At 44.7% G+C, this 20,061-nt stretch overlaps 1 protein-coding gene across 1 annotated transcript; it reads left to right on the forward strand.

Moving 5' to 3' along the window:
* The first annotated feature begins 2,100 nt into the window (after positions 1–2,100).
* On the forward strand, positions 2,101–13,611 carry LOC120849186 (putative nuclease HARBI1). The gene is made up of 4 exons (XM_040221346.3): positions 2,101–3,126; positions 3,655–4,074; positions 6,564–6,803; positions 11,249–13,611. Exons 1-3 carry the CDS (start codon positions 2,741–2,743, stop codon positions 6,799–6,801), a joined length of 1,044 nt encoding a protein of 347 aa, XP_040077280.1. The 5' UTR covers positions 2,101–2,740; the 3' UTR covers positions 6,802–6,803; positions 11,249–13,611.
* The last annotated feature ends 6,450 nt before the right edge of the window (positions 13,612–20,061 follow it).

Raw genomic sequence — 20,061 nt, forward strand, 5'->3', positions numbered from 1 at the left:
TGCTTGCGCACGACGAGTTTGTATGCGAGTCTGTATCGAGATTCGCGCAGACGCTGGCTGTGCGGTGTCACACACCTACCGGGTTCCTTGCATCCGTCGCGCTTTTGCATTGTTCCTTTTCTTTTGGTGAGTTTGATGCTCATTTTTATTTCTACCGTCCTTGCGTTCTTCCTTACGGGTTTACGCTTTATTTATTTCTTGACATTTCTTTTTACCTTTTTAAATTTGTTTGTATTTTGTTAATAGTCGGGTAAACCACTGAATCAACTAGCTCAGCTTCAAGCCATCATGATCCACTGTCCCAGACTCTTGATGTCAGAAACACATTTTATTTTTATTGCTTTTAAAATATTCTAACCGTGAAATGAAAAAAAAAAATATATATATATATCGAAGGTAAGAAAATAGACAGAAAGAAAGCTAAGAAAACAAAACTAAACGTTACGACCTCTCAGTAACATGCGCTATTCCCTAAATCAAGATGTAGAAGGTTGGTTTCTTATAGTATTTGATTTCCTGCTAGATTTTTCGCCTCGCTCTTTTGTGTACAGGAAAACGTCTATTACTGCGTTGGCCGGAAAAAAATAGAGTCGATCGACTTAAAGCAATGCCATGTTGGAAATCCACGTTCAGATTACTTGGAGCAAGATATGAAGCCGGGAATGGTATGTATGTGGGAATGTTGCGGCATTTTCAGGAACCTTGCAGAGCAGTTGTAATCAAAAAAGAAAAACAAAAGACATACATTAAACAGAAGAAAAGCGTTTCTCGTTGCGACTTTTGCTTTTTTTCATCGAGGATTTAATAAGACGTCCTTCTTGAAGGCTTAAAATATGAAGTTTACCAGTTTATTTTGTGTACACATTATCCATCGTTCTTATCGACACGCTTCCGTTTACACAAAAATACAAAAATCTTAATCTGTTTTTCCGTAACAACATTAATTGAAGGAAAAGTCAATGTTGAGAACCTGCACGTCCAAAATTCTCGACGGTTTCTTGTATTCTTTTTTTCTCCATCCGCCATTTACATTATTGCGGTTGCTCCATTCAAGATTTCGCCATACTTAAGGTGACATAAAACTGAATAAGTAGAATCATAGAAGTCCATCCGCTTTCTTGACATAACATGGCCGACAGATTGCGTTCAGAAAATGTGAATCTTTCAAAGATATGTTTTATTTTTGTTAGACATTCTCCCTAAATACACTCACACATGTGAAAAACGGTGAGGCAATACACAATCAAGTATGTCAAGGAACAAAGTATAAAAAAACTTTTACAATATATGTTAAAAATAAGGCCAAGAGGAGGGTATTTTATCATTCAAACAGAAGATTGACTAACTTACCGGCCCCATCAAAAACAAAACGCAGTCCTTACAAGAAACTTCACCTTCAAAAAAAAATATATCGTTTTGTTTTAATATAGTTAAATATACATTTATCAAGAACTCTAAAACCCACGTTTCCTACCAATCGTGGTTAAGACACACCAGCAAATGACCAAGGCACGGCTGCCGTGGGAACTGGGCTTAGTGTGTCTGAGTTGTTCCCCGAGTTGGCCTTCTTCAGCTGACGTCACAGCACTAGGCCTTCGCTGTCTAGGCTGTGTTGGGGTGCTCCGGCGCCGCTTATCTTCTAGTCAAGGAAAGATGAAGTGGATAGAAGTAGTTACCCTCGATTGGAGACCTAGGATAGATTAGGGCCCTGAACTCCGTCGTGATGGCTTTTTCTGAAACATTGGCTTTGTAGTTCGTCATTGTCGTCGTTTTGGCATCGACCGGCCACTCAAGTGGCTTAGCGGGAACTCAACTCGCACGCATTCCTGTTTCCACTTACATTAACTTGATTAATGTTCAATATATTCCAGAAGAGAGGAGGTGATGCAGGGAATAATGCTTGCAAGTTGTTTTGCAATGAAGCAGAAACGAGCATGCACAACGCTCTGCATACGACTGAAATTTTATTTTAATCATTGTTTATCTTTATGTGTTGGATTAAAACTTGGTGAATCCAGTAGTTATCGAAATCGGCACATGTGCTCGGAAACGACGACTGTTTCCCCGGGAACGCGAATCGTCCCGGCGCCTCGTGACCATCTGGGCCCGTTTGCTCGAAGAGCTAACCGCGGTTAGCGTTGGCCAAAGTCCCTAGTAGGTACCGAAAGTACCTAGTTGTACCTACGTTGTACCTACTACGAAACTTTAATGGCTGGACATAAAACAAATCCGTCCTTTATTATTGGGCTGGAGCCTGCGCCACCTTGTGCTGAAAAAAATAAATCGTTATTTTTTTATGATACAACGTTTGCTTTATGGGAACCGTTTTCGGCTAAATCTAGTTGTAACTTGCAAGAAACGTTTGCTCAATTGAAAAGAAAAAGGATAGTTTCTTTTTTGCATCGAAATTCTTTCTTTCGAAGTGTGGAAGCGTAGACAAGACACCTAGTCAAAGTGCTTTGCAGTTTTCTGTTGTCGTGTTTTGCAAAAAGCAAGTGCGTCGACCGTCGCTTCCAAGTCTGGCAACGCCGTGTGTGCCGTGTCGCGTGCACGGCGTTTGTTTATACAACCAGTTTCGCCTCGTTGCACGCAACGCGCGTTTCTCGTTTTCGGTTATCATCTGAGTTTTCCTGTCTGTATTCTGCCCTTCGACCGACCGACCCACCGACAAACCCTCCGACCGGCCACGGACTGACTGATAAGATTTGCGGACCGATTTCCGACTTTGCTACCGGGCAGAATGTCCAACGCAAGGAATCGCCGACACAGAAGAGACCGCACGGACGCGCAGTACGCAGCGGCAATGATGAGGCGACAGCGTGTGCTGCGGGACCGCCTGAACCCCTTTGAGGATTTCGACGAGGATGGGCTGCAGCAACGGTTCCGATTTGGAAGAGCGGGCATAATGTTTCTCGCCGACACACTGCGTCCGGACTTGGAGCGCCGTACACGTCGTAGCCGCGCCCTCTCTGCGGAGCAGCAAGTGATCATCGCCTTGCAGTTCTACGCAACTGGGAACTTTCTGATCACTGCAGGCGACTACATCCGCGTTCATGTGTCAAGTGCTTCACGGGCTGTGAGGCAAGTCACCGTAGCGCTGGCTCGTCGAGCACAAGACTTCATACGGTAAGGGTCCTTTTTTTTTCCTTTTAATTGTAGTTTGCCAGCCGTATTGAAGTAAAGTAAATACACTAAAAATATATCTGAATTGCTGGTGATAGGGATGTTTTGTAGGTTGCCTTTTTATGGCAGTAATATTCTACCTACTAGTAACTAGCCCTCCCTCCCCCCCTTTTCAATAGAAAAAAAAATGATTACGGCCGTAAGCGTCCTACTTGCCCGATTGGAAAGGGCCCGGGCACGCCATTTTTCTGAGAAACCTCAGAAAGCGACCCGTTTGCACTTTTGGTAAGGACTTGCACCGAATCACAGTCACTTTATAGGTCTTGGTAACTGAACAAAAATAAAAAGGGATCCTATGAAAACATGCAAACTTCACTATTGAACAGGTGCTACTGAGGCACTTTACTGCTACCACAAACTTGAAGGGCACAGCCAAAGTCCTTAGCATTCCTCATTAAAAAGGTATTCATAAGCATTGTAGCTGTAAGTTTACTATATGTGGTTTAATTGCTGAGGGGATCAACGACGCAGATGGCCTGACGCTGCGGAGGGGGCAGCCTTGCAGCACAAGTTCTACGACATGGCCGGCTTTCCTTTGGTCGTGGGTGCTGTTGACGGTACCCATGTCCGGATCCAGGCACCCCATGTGCACGAGGAGGCGTACGTCAACCGCCATGGATACCATTCCATCAACGTACAGGTGGTCGTTGACGCCTCTTCTCGGATTCGCAACGTGGTTGCAAGGTGGCCTGGAAGCACCCACGACTCTCGGATCTTCACGGAGAGCACCTTGGCAGTCAAGCTGGCCAGTGGAGAGTACGACGGCCTGCTGCTTGGTGACAGCGGCTACTCCTGTCAACCTTGGCTGATGACGCCATTCCTGTCGCCGTCATCAGCAGCCGAGGTCGCATACAATACGGCACACACGACGACAAGAAGCATTGTTGAACGGTAAATCTAGGCCATATATTGTGAAGGGCACAGAGATATTCATGCAAGACATTTCGAGACGACTAGCTGTCTTGACGTAATATGTGCAACACGTGCATGCTCCTTACGTCTGTTGCTATTCTTTATGGCATAAAAATATTCATACAAATTTTTATATTAATCTAACGAAGCATAAGATACCGTGGTTTTATGTAAGCAAGATGAAAGTAGTATCCTGAGATTACGAATCAATACAACTTATAATAGCTGCCTAGGGTTCTGCGGTTTCAGTTTTTACTTTTCTGGAATCGGCATACTTTTTTCGGTTGTTATTGTGAGTATGAAATTTTCAGTTTTTATCGATGAATATTTTTAGTCGAAAGCTTACTGCCTTTTTCCGGTCGATATCTATTGACCAGTTACGTTTTTTTTCAAGCAGGTTTGTCGAGAATGCAGTAGATTAGGTTCATATCTGAGTTATTCGTCAAGCGGCAACACTTGCGGACATGGCAAACGTAACCTTGGTTATACATGTGCTGTGACGACAAATTCTTAATCGCAAAATTTGCAAACGTAATTCTTGGCACGCTTCTTTGTTCTTCACATGTGGAGGACTATTAAAGCTGCTTTCCTCTAACCAGATAGCACCTTGAGAGAGGCTGTTTAAACAGCTTTGGTTTTTTTCTTATGCTCCCTACAATAGGAACAGAATGACATTCCATTCCTCCCAGAATAAAAGTAAGACCAAATGGCTTGACAAACAATGAAAACGCTCCAAATCCGCCCTCTAGACGACCACAGCAAACTTGATGGACAAAGGAACGCAAATTGCATCGATGACAAACCCAAATACTTCCTAAAGTGTGCTTCCAACAGAATAGTTTGAAAGCACGGAGATAAGATAGTTGACTACTCGGTCACATGCTTCTATACTCTGTTTACTCGGTCACATGCACCTGTAATGGTCTAAAGTACTGACCATTTAGGTTTAAAATCAAACTTTCGAAACTTACCTCACCACACTTTATTGGGTTTTATCGCTTGAGACTGAAAATGCAGAAACTCAGTTATGTCTTAGGTCCCCAGGACTGGCAATAATGGGGAAAAGCACTAAACTCACCTCAGGTGCCAGTGCTACGCAAGACCCGGACAGAAGTTGATATTTTGTTAATTGGACAAAAAGAAGCATTAATGACAATGGAATTTTTTTCCTAGACACAGCAGTGGAAGTAACACTGTGCCTTGGCACTTTCATATGTCTACTTTTTGAAATGTCAGTTTCGGGCTGTTTAATGAAAACTAACTAAACGTGCTAGATATGTATGTACTCATATTGAGTGCACAAGTACAGCTAAGCTCGTGCGTGCTAAGATGCGTGTGATCCAAAACTAGCGGCACATCGGTGTAAGTCGCAAACAATTGTGTGTTGCTGACCGTCTTGACCGATTCGCCAAGAGTACATGCCTAGCATGACCTATTCTGCTCTCATCGATGGATTTAAGAGTAGTGCCAAGGCATCATTTTGGACAATGTTGAAGTTGAGCATGCAATAACAAGTTTCCACAAATAGTCTCTAGACACCATCTTACACGTCATTCACGACTGATGATGAGTCGCTGCAATCTCAAATGTTCAGGCAAATCTTGCTTGGGATTCCGTTGTGAAAGCGCCATAAGACCCTCTACCAAAACTTTGGCTGCATGCGTCCAGGAGCTTCCACTTGAGTCAGAAATGGCGGTGCGTGGACCACTAACTAATAGGAACACTAGCGGCACAATCAAAGGGTAGGAGTACTTGGATAAGGCGTTATATCAAGTGCTTTACGTTTTACATCTCCCAGACTTACAAGACGGATTCTTATTGATCAATGACAAAAGTAGATGGGTTGCGCTACCACGAACATCTATTCCTGGAGAGTGGAAGGGAAAAGGCTCAACAAGACAAGAGTCTGGCTCTCTTTCTCTTTTCACTCTGTCTCACAAGTAACATGTAGAATGAAATTTTGATGGTACTGTATTTGTTGCAGTATAAAGCTTGGTTACAAGTTAATTCTTACAGCGTTGGCAGCAATCAGGTAGCAAAAAATTCTAACATATTGGCCTGTGCATATGCAGGTGTTTGGTTGGAAGCATATCCACGAAACCCTTTGAGGATAGCGCTTGAATAAAGCTGCACTTTGCTTGTTGCTTTCTATAAAATACATTGCACAGGCTAACCTCAGGTGACCCCGGATGTGAACGCAGTGTAAAAATAATTCGGAAGGAAAATAAAATGGTATGCATAATGCCCAGCTTTCGATATCCTGGAGCAATGGGCTGGAGCTTGGGCTGGAAAAATTAGGAGGTGTGATATCGGGCACGGCAGCCAATTTGCGATTCGAATTCAGCTGTAAATTTGTCCTTGTTGCGTGTCATCCTCTTGAGTATTTGCGTTCCACGCTGTTGTCCGATTTTGGTATTGGGTTTCTGGGAAGGAATAACATGTGGTTTTGATCCATGCGCTCTGTACAGGACAATCGGCCAACTCAAGCGGAGGTTCCATTGCCTTCACGCTGAGCTCCGAATGGCTCCAGAACGGTGCTGCGACATCATTGTCGCGTGCTGTGCCCTCCACAACCTGGCCAAGAGGTACCCCTGCAGGACACCCGTGGCCGCCATCCCCGCTGAGGTTCCCGTTGAGCCCGTAGCAGCCAACCGTGCTGAGAGCAACGAGGCCCGAGACTTTATTGTCAACCATTTCTTCGGCTAAGTGTAAGTGTCTGGATAGGTATCTTCTGGCTGTCCATTTCTAATGCAAGATGCTTTGTTATGATCGTGGCTATTGCTTTCACCTTTTGTTTAGCAGGCTTTGCAGATAATTATAAGAAAATTATGTCAGACAGTTGTCTAACTAGATCAAATAATTGCTTGAAATAATATTTATTGTTTTGCTACTTAAACATCAATTGTATTTTTGGAAACTGCAACAGTTAGGGGCTCAACCGTGCTGCACAGTTAGCAAGAAGCCAACAGCTTTGAGATATTAATTTTATTTTAAGCTTTTTTTGTATGATCTAACTGGATGTAAGATTATCATAAGTTCTACCCAAAATAACCCATAAAGGAGTGTGACACATGTGACAATGCTGAAAGTGTGTTATCAACATGACAATGACATTCCAGCAATGCATATATCACTCTTGCACAGATCAATTCGGGTAGTGCTTGCAGATATCCCACATAGAGTTTCGAAATTTGGATGATAGAAATGTAAAGAATGATTGATGGACATCCCCTTATACCTGTTGCTTCCATAGCAGTATGTGTAAATTGCAGCATGAGCGACGAAATAAGTAATGAAAAAAAATTTTCTTACTTCCCGCATTATTGTTACAAAGCTCGAAATGTGTCATTTGAGGCACTTATAATTAGCTCGTTGGAAAGAGTGTGCTCGAAAAAAATCCCTGCCGAAGCTATTGGTCAAACGGGAGTGCAGTGCAATGTCCAACACTCCTGCAATCGCACGCTGCAGCTCAACTGCTTGTTACTGCTTTGGTCTCCTCCCCATCAACTCCTGCACTCTCGCAGAGCTACAAGCATAGGCACACACGGGCTCTCTTAAACTAATAGATTTTGAATTTGATTTCCGGAGTTCATAACAATGCACTTTTCAAACTTCTAACTAATGACACGAGGGATGCTTCTTCAAATTTGTGCACTTCTTCGCACTCTCTGGAGCTCTCTTTTTATACTGTCATTATTTTTTGTAATACATTTCCCACACCGACAGATGCTTTATGGGAAGTGCTGAAGTCAGCCCTATAACAGACTATGTGTGCACAGTTTATAATGAGGCAACTGAAGAAGACAGTTATTTTCCCATTCAATATCTACAAACCGATACTATTTAATGGGTACAGGAGCATGAATAGGAGAGTATAGTGAAACAATGTTCATTTGATACCAATTTCAAAGCTATCAGTACAAATTATATATACTACCCCATAGAATGTTCATTTTTCACTGCATACTCATGGTTACTAGCTCATAGGATTTACATAGTGTACGCTTCTGAGTGTTGAGTCATAACACCTTTCACAGGTTTTTCCAACCTGCAAAGCTTTTCTCTTATTTTTCACAAACCTCCTAGGGTTAGTTCATATTTTCTTCATCCTGGCTGGCATGATAACATCATTTGCAAAACATTTATTTTTAGTAGGGCATTGTCCAGAGAGGAGCTTTATTGTACATACTACACTCTCATTAATTCAAACTCCAGAAAGTCACATATTTTAGTTGGATATATATGATACTAGAGAACATTATGATTTGTTACATGGATAGCGATATATACAAAGCAGATTTTGGCCAGTTTCCTCTACATAGCACAATAGCTTGCTTATAGTTAATGCATAACTATAAGCAAGTACAGGCATAACACATTTGTGAAAGAACTGTGACTAAGTTTATTCATCCGGCAAAAAAGTCGTCAATTGTGGACTGTTTAGTCAGCACATGAGATCTCAAAACAAAATTTCCAATGCCAGCCACCGCAAGCAGCTCTTTACGGGACTTTTCCTTTGCAGACAGAAACTTCCGGAGCTGAGCGATGTGCTCAAAGGCCTCTGCGGCTGTGACAGTTCGTAGTGGGTCATCCATTTCTTCATCGTCATCTTCACTGTCACTGCTGCACTGTGCTGGCATTACTTTCCGTACTATGTCCTCTAATGAGTCATCATGACAAACACACACATCGTCGTCAAGACTAATATAGTTCGCCTGCACGGCGTTCACATTACGTGTTTCAAGGCCAGAAATCATGATGCCAGTGAGTTGTGCCTCGTCCTCGTCGTCTTGGTCATCATTGCTAGTCTTGAAGCACATAATTTGAACGCCGTTTTCCGTTCATGTGTGCCGTTTTCGCTAATTCATAGTTTTTTGTTCTCGCGGCCCCGTTGACTGCGCTTCTTTCCGAGCACTGGTGCACTGCGGAGAAGCAACACTCGCAAAAGCAAGCTCCGCAGGTATTGCTTCTCTGCGGTGCACCGGTGCTCGGAAAGAAGCGCACTCAACAGGGCCGCGAGAGCAAAAAACTATGAATTAAGCGAAAACGCCATTCGAATTAAGTGGCTTATAAATACGTAAAAAAGCTTAGCGGGACAACCAAAATTTTTAAACCTGTTTGAATTAACTGGAAGTACGAAATATCCGAGTTCGAATTATCGCGAGCCTACGTACAAGCAGCAAGTAGATTTCAGCTCCAAAAAACTGTTGTGTTGGATAACAGTGTATTTTTTTCTCGGTTGTATATCTATTCCGTGCGGACAAGTGATCACTTTGTGTTTTTATGTATGTGTGTTATTTCCCACCCCTCCTACAATAATGCCCTCGAGGCGATGAAGGTACTCTTTAAATAAAATAAATAAATAAATAAATAAATAAATAAATACTTAAAGAACAAGGTAAGTGGTGACGATTCAAAGTAATAAGAGTTGAAGACCCGGGGCCCCAAAAGGTGACACACGCAACAAAATGATGTAGTGTTGTGTTTGATCCCTTTTTCTGTTCCTGAGTTTCGGGATATTCTTAGTATGAACTTTTTCGTACATAAGCAGCACACAGTCCATAGGTCGCAGGAGCATATCCAGGCAGAAAAAGCCTTTATCTTAAAAGCAGAAGGAATATTTGCAGATGCAAGTCAGAAAGTGTCTGTGGTCCACTCATCGATGACTCGAACATTTTCTTAAAACACAGAAACTCGACCTTGGTCTTCTGCCGGGAGGCTAATCGTCTTGGCGACCTCCTCTCTTGAGCTGTGACGGGGAGCCGCGTTATGAAAGGGAAACATGTGAAGGGATATAGGAAAGAAGGAATTATACATCTGCCTTTGAGCTTAACCCATATTTTTATTTTAGGTATCCATGTAAATTATGTGCCACCTTTGGGGCGTCGAAAGCCTGGGTGCCATACTGCCAGTATGATATTCTGTTGCTTACTTAACCACAGCGTAAAATATTGCGATCAGAACAACCACGCTGGTCTAGTGTAGGGATAGTCAACGACATGGAAAAGATTGTGTGCAAGCTTCCCTTGTAGATAGCATGCATAAAATAAATGAAGTGTCAAACATACCATGTTTGCACGATTCTAACGTGGCCCCGATACTTACATGCAGGCAATTTTAGCTCCCAGATATCGAAAAATTTAATTGCTGCCGATTCTACCGCGCAGGTAAAGTAATGCACTTTGAACACCCATAAGTGCAGCTCTTAGGCACTCGTTTCCGGCTTGAGCGGCGTCGCCGTCGCCGTCGTCGTAACCGCCGGTGCATGATGGGTAAATTTCTCTGCTAAATCTAGCGGAAAAATTTCTCCGCTAAATCTAGTGAAAAAATTTCCCCGCTAAATCTAGCGGAAAAATTTCCCCGCTAAATCTAGCGGAAAAAATTCCCCGCTAAATCTAGCGGAAAAATTTGTCCGCTAAACCTAGCGGAAAAATTTCTCTGCGGGGTCATGTGACCTGGGGGTCACGTGACCCCCCCCCCCCCCCGCCGAGGTCACGTGACCCCCCTCCCCCTCAGTACCCTTCCCTACTCCTCCTCAAGAGCTGCGCTCTAATTCGGCGTTACAGAGTTGTAAACGGCCTTCACTTTTTTTTTTTCATACAACACTTCGCGAGCTCATTGGGTCGCTGGGATTGCGAGGCTACGCAGTGTCGCTCCGTGGTTATCGTTTCCCGTCAGTGTGATGACATAAAGGCGAAAGAACGCGCGATACGGATACCAAAATATCTAATGTAAACAAACGGTCACAAAGGCGATTGGGCTAGCTGCCTTGCGTTTTTCTTTTGAGTTTTGGTTTCAATTGTAAGTGCATCTAATTTTAGGCACCCATTTTGGCAAAAAAAATGTGAGCGTTATAATCGTGCAACCAAGTATGTAGGTCAGAAAAAACGCAAAATATGTATACAACACAGCGACAAACAATGCAAGTAGCTCATTACATGAGTTAATCTTGTCCTAATTGTCTTTTTATCAGTTCAATTTGCAGCTGTGCTCGGGTGGTTTCAAGTCTAATGAGTTCTCTTTGCTCCCTGAGCACTTCCTCCCCTATAGCATAGAAACTCCGTGCAGCATCTGCTGCAGCGAGGGTTGCGTTTGCAGCCTGTATGGCCCCATTTGTGTACTTTCTCTCAAGGAGTATATTCTCATGCTCCAGATCCTGCTGTCGCTCGGCCCTTCTCTGGTACTGCTGTGCAGCCTCACGGGTCCAGCGCTGGTTGTGCTGCACAACAGGAGAGGCCAGTGTTCTCTGTGCTGCGTCGTCTTCAACTGTACTGCTGCCAGATGACGAGGGTGGCGGCGTCGTCACCCTTCCCGTGCAGCTGCTGTAGTGACACGCATGACCAGGAAATTGTTTGAGGTTAAAGGGATACTACAACAAAATTTCGGGTTTCATTTTTTGGTCTATATGTGTTCGAAGGAGCAGTATCACATCGAACACAACAATATCTTGTTAAAAAAGTCACGAAAAGGAATTTTAAAACGAATTAAGCGATTGGCAAAGAGCACCAGGTGGATGTCGCTAACGCCTCGTTTGTAATGCCAGTCTCAGAACCTTGACAGCTAGTGACGGTAACTGTCTCGCCTCCGGCTACCACAATAGAAGAGGGGAAGGAGGAACTCTCCTCTTCCAAAGAATCCTTTCTGTATGTCCCAGAAGTTGCTATTGTCCCCCTGCAAGATTATAAAAGATTAACCCTTCACTCAAAATTCGTACAAAAGCAGCCGCTTTGGTGGCTGGAACGACTAGGCCATCCTCTCGACGTCAGCCTCGTCGCAGCTTTGCTCGTCCCGAGACGAACTACGTCACGATTGCGTTGGGTGTCACATGCTCTCCGCTGGCTGTTCTCCGAGCGCTTGTCAGGGTGGGCCGTTTGTAACGAAAACTATAGCCACCAGGTTCAAAATACAAACGTGCGATTGTCATTTAGGGATACAGTGGATCATATTCAACCTATTTTTGAACACGACGGGTATATTTTTAATTTCGTTGAGGTATCCCTTTAACGCATAAGCCTTTACAACGATTATCAGCAAACTTAAAAACCCAGGTCACTGACTGGCTGTGGATGGCAGCCCGAGGTACAATATTGTCCTGCATAAAGTTAATGCTCGGGACGTGTTCCGAGCATGCGCAGTGAGAAAAATGGCAGCTCACAGAGGGCTATTGTTGGGCAGGAGTGAACTTGTAAATTTCAGCATAACTTAGCAAACTGCAAGGGCTACAGCTCCAGAGAGCTGCTCAGAGCATTGAAGCAAAGGATTGTGACTAGACACCATACTCGTGCACGTACGTCCTCCGTGACATGATTCTCTCCGTCCTCTATCTCTCCAAGTGATGCATGAGGGCTGCAGTGCATGACATTTTTGACGTCACCCTGGATCAGGGTACATATATGTGTGGGAGAACTGAGTGCAACGTGCGGCAACCTTAATCCAGATGTGACAGTAACACTTGTCATAATTTTACCACATATGTTGGTGGTACAACAGACTGGAGTGCCTAACCCCGCAACTTTGTTTCATTGGCGGTTGGTAGAGTCGCCACATAGACATTTGTACAAGATTTAAAACAAGTAGATGTGGCACACTCACACCAGCCGTCATATGTGATTATTGTGTACCCAAGCACTGTCCGGCTAACTGGGACATTGATACTTTTTCAGATTTTGTTGGCACAGATCAGCATCGAATAAGTCATTGGTGCATTCTCAACTTAATCTCATAAGCGTTACCAAAAAAGAATGGATTTTTGCTACGTTAGCAGGCATGTACGAAGATCATGCAAAAACATTTCCACTGACAGTGGAAAAATTTGGGTATTGAGTGACCTGACTTTGAAGAAAATAGGTGATCTCAACTTGAGAGAAAGACTACCATAGCTTTGTTGATTATGATGTAAATATTTCTTTGTAATTTTGTGGTACAAATAGTTTCAAACTGTGAGTTTTACTGCATTTACCCTAATAAATGGTTTCATTGGCACTTTTTCAGCAGTGCAGAAATGGCTAAATATGTGAAGGTGGTGTCCTTGTGCTGTGTTCTGTTCTCTACTGGACAGGTTTTGACTCGTGCTCCTAATATTGTCGTTTTGCTTCATGAAGTTGGTCTCTATGTAAGGGCACGCAGCAGTAGTGTTATGCAACTGACATGTCTACTTTGAGATGGAAAACCAATATATTCTTTTATGACAATCCAAACTGTTCCCTATGCTCATCAATGTTTTCTAGGAGCATGCCAACAATTGGTGACTTTTGATATGCCTTGTGTCTGTGCTCAGTTTCATACCTATCATCAGTGACAGCAGAACATCCCTATCATCAGTTTCATAACTATCATCTTGTGGAAGTACTCATAATGTGACGAGCAGAACAGAAAAAGAATGCACCTTCAGCGCGTGCTCATTCTCTTCTGCTGCTTGTGCATCCTTGTGCTGTCAGGGCTAGTAAGCTGTAACTGGGTGCAGAGCTTCCACTGTACTATCGCCTCCATTGTCACAGTCTACATACAGTGTGCAACGATATCAAACTTGTAGGCATAAGGGTGGGCCATTCAATTAGCACAAGTAAGGTGATTGACGAAGCCACGTGCTCATACCTACAACTTTAGTATTGTAATGTATAAAGTATCAACAGGAGCATAGCATACACAGCATGGCCTATAAAGTGTTACCTACTTTTCGGTGTCACCGATGATGACGTCAATCCCACAGATCGTCGGGGAATCGTCCCCGATCACATTTAAAACAGTCTCGACAAGTGGTGTCAGCTGATGGGGGTTGGGACCAGCACCTATGAATTGAAGTACACTTATTTTGTTTTCTAGGATGTAAGCACAATTAAAGGTGGGGGAGGGGAGACAGGGTGTTCATTATTCAACATAGTATCAATGTGCGAATGAACAGAAAACGCGTAAACAAGTAATTGCCAATAATGATAAGATTGTTTTCTTACCTTCGTTTTTTTTTTCACCCTCAGGTTCCTATTATCCGGTCTCGGGTAATATGTGATGTTGGACAATTTATTTCTTTTTTTTTTTGTTTGACAGCAAACTCACTGTTGCCAGCTACCGGCTAGCCTGGCCCACTCTGTGCCTGAATCGGTTGCGTCGGAAGTGTTTGAAACGTGGAGGGGCGACGGGGCCTCTGAGCTTAACCCCGCCCCCTTTTGCAGCATTGTTTACCGCAGCTGTCTGAAATTTCAAGGGGGGGGGGGAAGGGGAAGGGGGTCTGAAGCCCCCCTGCCCTTGTTCCCACGCTACTTGCCTACATACATTTTTCTTCTGTGTTTAGTTGAACAATAGTGTCTACATTGTTTACAGTGCTAAAGACAATGTTTTTGGCAAGCAAAATTTGGACATTAATTTTGAGAAATTACGCAGGCCCACTGCATGGAACAGGATCCAAGGTGCTTTGGGGCTATTTCTGTGTTAGTGCCACTGTGTTGAAACTTGTGCGAGTAAGAGCTAATTAATCTTTGGGCTTGCCCTCTCATGATATTGAGCGAGATGTTAGTTGTCGCGCATTGAATGGGGTCTTCGGTTGAGATATTTGCCCCAAAAATTTGAGGGGCTAATATATCACTCTCTAATAAATTTGTACAGTGCACCCAAAGTTTCCAATAAAGATTTTACAAATATCGCCCTTTTTTCTGTTTTTGTAGCGCAAATATTGGAACTTACCTGTCCGTTGGTCATGTTCTTTGTACAATCTGTACAAAGTTCGGCACTTTTTAAGTAATTTTCTCCATGCTTCTTGAAGCTGTTTCACTGAACGCGGAACTTGGTGGCGGCGGGTCATGGAATTGGCGACTTGGTCCCAGGCGCGTCTTTTGGTTTTAGTAGTCACGGTAGGGCCGAATTTTCCCAGGATTTGGTATTTTCGAGCCTCAACTTCCCGGACTAATTCCAATTTTTCATCTAGGGTCCAATTCTTTTGACGCAGCGGCGCGGTCCCCTTTGAGGTAGTCGCTCGGTTCATTTTCGTTTGCAGAAGGAGCATGATCGTCTGCTACCTTGGTTTGTTTATCTACACAATTGCAACATTATTCCTGCTAACCGTAAAATATTTTTTCAGAAGCAACGCGAAATAACAAACAAGTGCATTTCCAACAACTTCAGTATTGTTTATTTCTCGGTTCTACAACTTTCGCAGACGGCACAACGGAGTTGATTCGGAAAAACTGCATGTACCGGCTTTCTTGGAGGGCGAGTGAATTGAACGATCGGCAGGTCACTGGTCTTTTATGGACAACGTAGCATTTCACTAAACCCAGAGAAAGTTCTGCTACTCATCACTGCTAAAATCCATTGGACCGTTGAGCCTCTGTCCGCCGTTTATCTGCAGAACGGTTGATGCTGCAGCTGCAGTCGCACTGTAAGCAGAATACGAGGATTTTGTACAAAATGGACACCCTGAACAGAAATTTTCCCGGCGTGACTACTTTCAATAAACCGCAATCGCTACTCAAAAGGCAACTCTCCGTAATGCTTCCTTTCAATAAAGGTATTCTGATCCTGCTCCTGCTTGAAGTTAGTTTCACAGCGCTCAACATAACGTGAGTATGAGGCTGGCCTCATCACAACCCTATCGCGAAATGTTTTGGTGCTCACCGTAAAACGCTTGTCGTACTCGGCTATCGTGTTCCTTGGAACGCATCCCACATTTCAGCGCTGCGATGCATGATTCTTGCCGTGCTTCAATGAAGCCGATGCGAAGCTTCGACAGTCGGCGACTCCGGGCCACTGTACTTCTACAAATCGGTGACTCTGAGCCACTGTTTGTCGACGGGCTGCTGCCGTCGACTTCAGTCGCAGTCCCCTCGAAATGTCAGTTTCTTTAAGGCGCACGTAGGATACTTGTACACTCTTAACTTAGAACACGGAACCTAAATCATCGCTCTGAAGACAAACACCAATGCGATCGCGACCGCGGAAACTGCGTACGCCGCAGCCATTTTGTCGAACGACGCGACGGGGCAATGCGTAGCTCCCCGTATCCCTACCGAGCCAGTCACGTGACTAAAAAATCCCTCTCCTAGGTACTGCGGCTAACTTTAGCCGCGGTTAGCTGTTCGAGCAAACGGGCCCTGGTCGCACAGGCTGCCGCCAGGCCAGCATTCTCGAAAGAAACAGATTGTACAGTCACTTGCTGAGGATGACTTTGGTTGTGAAATTACATAAATTACTGTACTGTAAAAAATTAAACACACAATGGTGCAAATGCTCCTCCATATTGGGAGTCCATGTGGGATCCATGAAACGTTCTCCAGACACAACTAAATACATGCTAAAAAAAGTCTCACCTTTCCATTGAGCTGCTGCGTCGCCGCAACATGATGAGAGTAAGGCGGACACCATCATAATTTTAGGACCAAATACCACACTCAATCACCAGCTATAGGTTTCTATCGACAAAGCAGTACGTGCACAGCAAACGTTTTATGTGGAAAACGAGAAAGCCGCCGAACAATCCAATCAGTGGTGTCGTCAGAGAAACATCTGCCACCGCGCGACAGAGTCCAATTCATATTCTTTCCTTCGTCTGTTCGATGTGGGAAAAGGGCAAGCTTTCAACATGGAGTCAGGCACGCAAAAAGCCCTTTATTTACTTCTTCCTCTTCCCTCGTGTCGGCCCAACCGATACGAGAGGTGAATTACCTCACACATCTCCCCTACTAAGTCTCACACCAACAACCAATCACACATCTCCCCTCCTAAGGCTCACAACAAACACTCACACCTTTCTCCCTCTAAGTCACACCTGCATAGTTCATTGTTCTTGATACCTCTTTGGTGCTCGAACACATCTTCCACTCTTTGTGTGAGCGTGGCCGCCATCGGCGCAATGAGGCCCAGCCTCTGGTGAATCAGCACCGTATTCTTGCACATTCTCGGGTACCTGTAGTTCTGATCCAGAAACCTGACTGGGTAAGGGAATCAGGTGTGTTCTGTTTCTGCGGATAGAGTCTCCGGCGTCAGTGTCGATCCAGTATGATCTGGGTTCATTTGCACTGCTTTGGACGACTCCTTGTCGTTTCAGGTCTACTACCCACACGTCAGTTCCCTCGTCCAAGTCGACTAAGTCTCGGACGGCATGCCGGCGGTCGAAGTCTTCTTTTTGTTTTCGCCGCTGAGACATTTCAAATTTTCTTACGTTGTTGAGATCTGGAAGGCAGGGAACGAGGCGGCTAGACGAGACTGGGAGATTTGTTCGTAACCTCCTGCCCATCAGAAACTCTGCCGGACTGTATCCATTTTTCAATGGACTCGTTCTATAAGCGAGTAGGGCCTTGTACGGGTCTTGTGTTTTCTTCAGAGACGACTTTATTATTTTGACCGCGGCTTCTGCCATTCCATTGCTTTGTGGGTACCTATGACTGGAAGTGATGTGGTGAAAACCATAATCCTTTGCGAATTCATCAAATTCGCGATTAGCGAACTGGGGTCTGTTGTCGGATACCACCACGTCCGGTATCCCATGCCTCGCAAAAATAGACTTGCAATGGGTGATCACAGTTCCCGATGAGAGACCACCAAGGCGGACCAGTTCTGGGTACCGTGAAAAATAGTCATTTATGATTAGCCACCAGGCTCCGTCCCAGAAGAACACATCCATCGCTATTCTTTCCCAGGGACGCTGTGGGAATTCTGTTTGCAGAAGAGGCATTTTACGGTTGACACTCTGTTTGAGGCATACGTGACAGTTTTTGATGAGCCGCTCAATATCAGAGTCAATTCCAGGCCACCAAACAGAATCCCTTGCTCGTCCTTTGCATTTGTCTATGCCGAAATGACCTTCATGAAGTTGGCGAAGGACGGTGTCGCGCATTTTCTCTGGGATTATCACTCTAGAGGTACGAACTATTACGACGTCAACGAGTGAGATGTTGTCTTTATCTTCCCAATACGGTTTGAGCTCCTGCTCGAGATCTCTTCTTCTTGGCCACCCTGTTAGAATGAGTTGACGAAGCCGCGCGCATACTCCGTCTTTCTGTTGTTCACTGGCGACCTGCTGAACACTGTATGATGTCAGCGGCATAGAGGAGACGATGTGTTTGATGTAGCCATCGATCTCATTTTCGAGGTCGAAAGGCTCCGATTGTGAAATAGGAGACCTTGACAGAGCGTCGGCTGCCGTTAGATCCTTGCCGGGGACATAGACGATGGCATACGTGAAACGCATGAGTCGCATGAGCATTCTTTGTAACCTTGGTGTCAAGTCATCGAGTGCTTTGGACCCAAAACGTGAGATGAGAGGCTTGTGATCAGTTTCGAGAGTGAAGACTCTTCCTACGAGGTAGTCTCGAAACTTTTCACTGGCCCACACGAGTGATAAGCCTTTTTTTTTCTATTTGTGCATATCGACGTTCGGTCTCTGTCATAAGCCTTGACGCGTAGGCAATTACCTTGACCCGTTGTCCCTCCTTCTGGCGCAAGACAGCACCTAGTCCGTATGCTGATGCGTCTGCACTTACAAGGGTTTCTTTCATGGGATCGTAGATACCCAAAACTGGGTCTGAAGAAAGCATAGCTTTCCACTGGTCAAATGCAAGCTGTTGGGGTTGGTTCCACACAAATTCATGTTTTGTGCTTAACATCGATGACAGTGGTTCCAAGACCTGTGCACCATTGGGGACAAAACGTGCAAGATACGTAGCCATTCCCATGATGCAGCGTAACTCCTTTTTTGATGTGGGACTTGGCATCTGCAGAACAGCAGACAGCTTTGCTGGATCCGGACGAACCAGATTGTTCTCGATCAGGTGTCCTAAAAAGGAAATCTTCGTAACGCTGAAGAGACATTTCTCTTTGTTTAGCGTGATCCCAGCTTGAGTGAGGCGCTCCAGTACTGTTCTTAGACGACCATCGTGTTGATCTTGTGTGGACCCCCGGATTAGGACGTCGTCCATATGGCATGCAACTCCTTCTAGTCCTAAAAGAACATCGGCCATCCTCCTTTGAAAATGGTCTGGCGCCGAGGAAATTCCAAACGGCAGCCTGTTAAAACAGAACCTGCCAAAAGGTGTTATAAAGGTCGTCAGGGTTTTACTGTCCTCGCTTAAAGGTATTTGCCAAAACCCTGAGTTGGCGTCAATCTTCGAGAAAACGGTTGCTTTCTGGAGCATTCCCAAAGTGTGTTCTACAGATGGAATCAGATGCCATTCCCTCTGGACGTACTTGTTCAGTTGCGTAAAGTCAACACAGATACGTATGGCTCCTGAGGGCTTAGGAACCACTACCATCGGTGCACACCACGCCACTGGTTCTGTCACTGGTGAAATTACTCCGAGTTGCTGCATCCTCTCCAGCTCCATCTTTGTCTTGTTGAAAAGAGGCAGGGGCACCCTGCGAGGCGATGTCAGGGCAAAGGCCGTGCATCAGGTGCTAGCTTTATCTCGTAGTCTCCTTTCATAGTGCTGAGCCCTTCAAAAAGACAGGTAAACTTCTCCTCGGGGCAGAGGCTCCGCACCTGGCAAATCTCTGGGAGAAGCTTGAGGTTTTCTATAGCTGGCCTTCCAAGAAGCGGTGTTTTGAGGCCTCGGAGGATGTAAACTTCCTCTTCGTTCGTGTAGTTTTTGAATGAGAGGTTCAGGTTTACGACGCCCAAGACGTGAAGTCGTCTTCCGTCGGGCCCCTGAAGCTGGCGCCTCGGCGGGTTTAGAGTAGGGTCTTTGAAGAGACTCCTAAAAAGGTCTTCGGGGACTACTGTTTCGTCTGCCCCGGTGTCTACCTTGAATAGTACTGGGTGGTTTTCAACCAGTATCATTAGTTCCCACCTTGAAGTTTGGGTGTTTGACGTTGTACCGAGGAAACCTGGCTCTTGACCGTCGTTTCTTGATTGGGTAGCTGGACCTGAGGCTGTCATCAAATGTCCTTTTGAGAAAAATCCTTCTTCTTGCTCGGTGACATTTCTGAGAGAAGACGTCGACCGACAAACTGTCATAAAGTGTCCTCTTTTTCCACAACCTC

This window comes from Ixodes scapularis, unplaced genomic scaffold (assembly GCF_016920785.2).
Source record: "Ixodes scapularis isolate PalLabHiFi unplaced genomic scaffold, ASM1692078v2 PGA_scaffold5__190_contigs__length_132052651, whole genome shotgun sequence".
In the NCBI taxonomy this organism is placed as follows: domain Eukaryota; kingdom Metazoa; phylum Arthropoda; class Arachnida; order Ixodida; family Ixodidae; genus Ixodes; species Ixodes scapularis.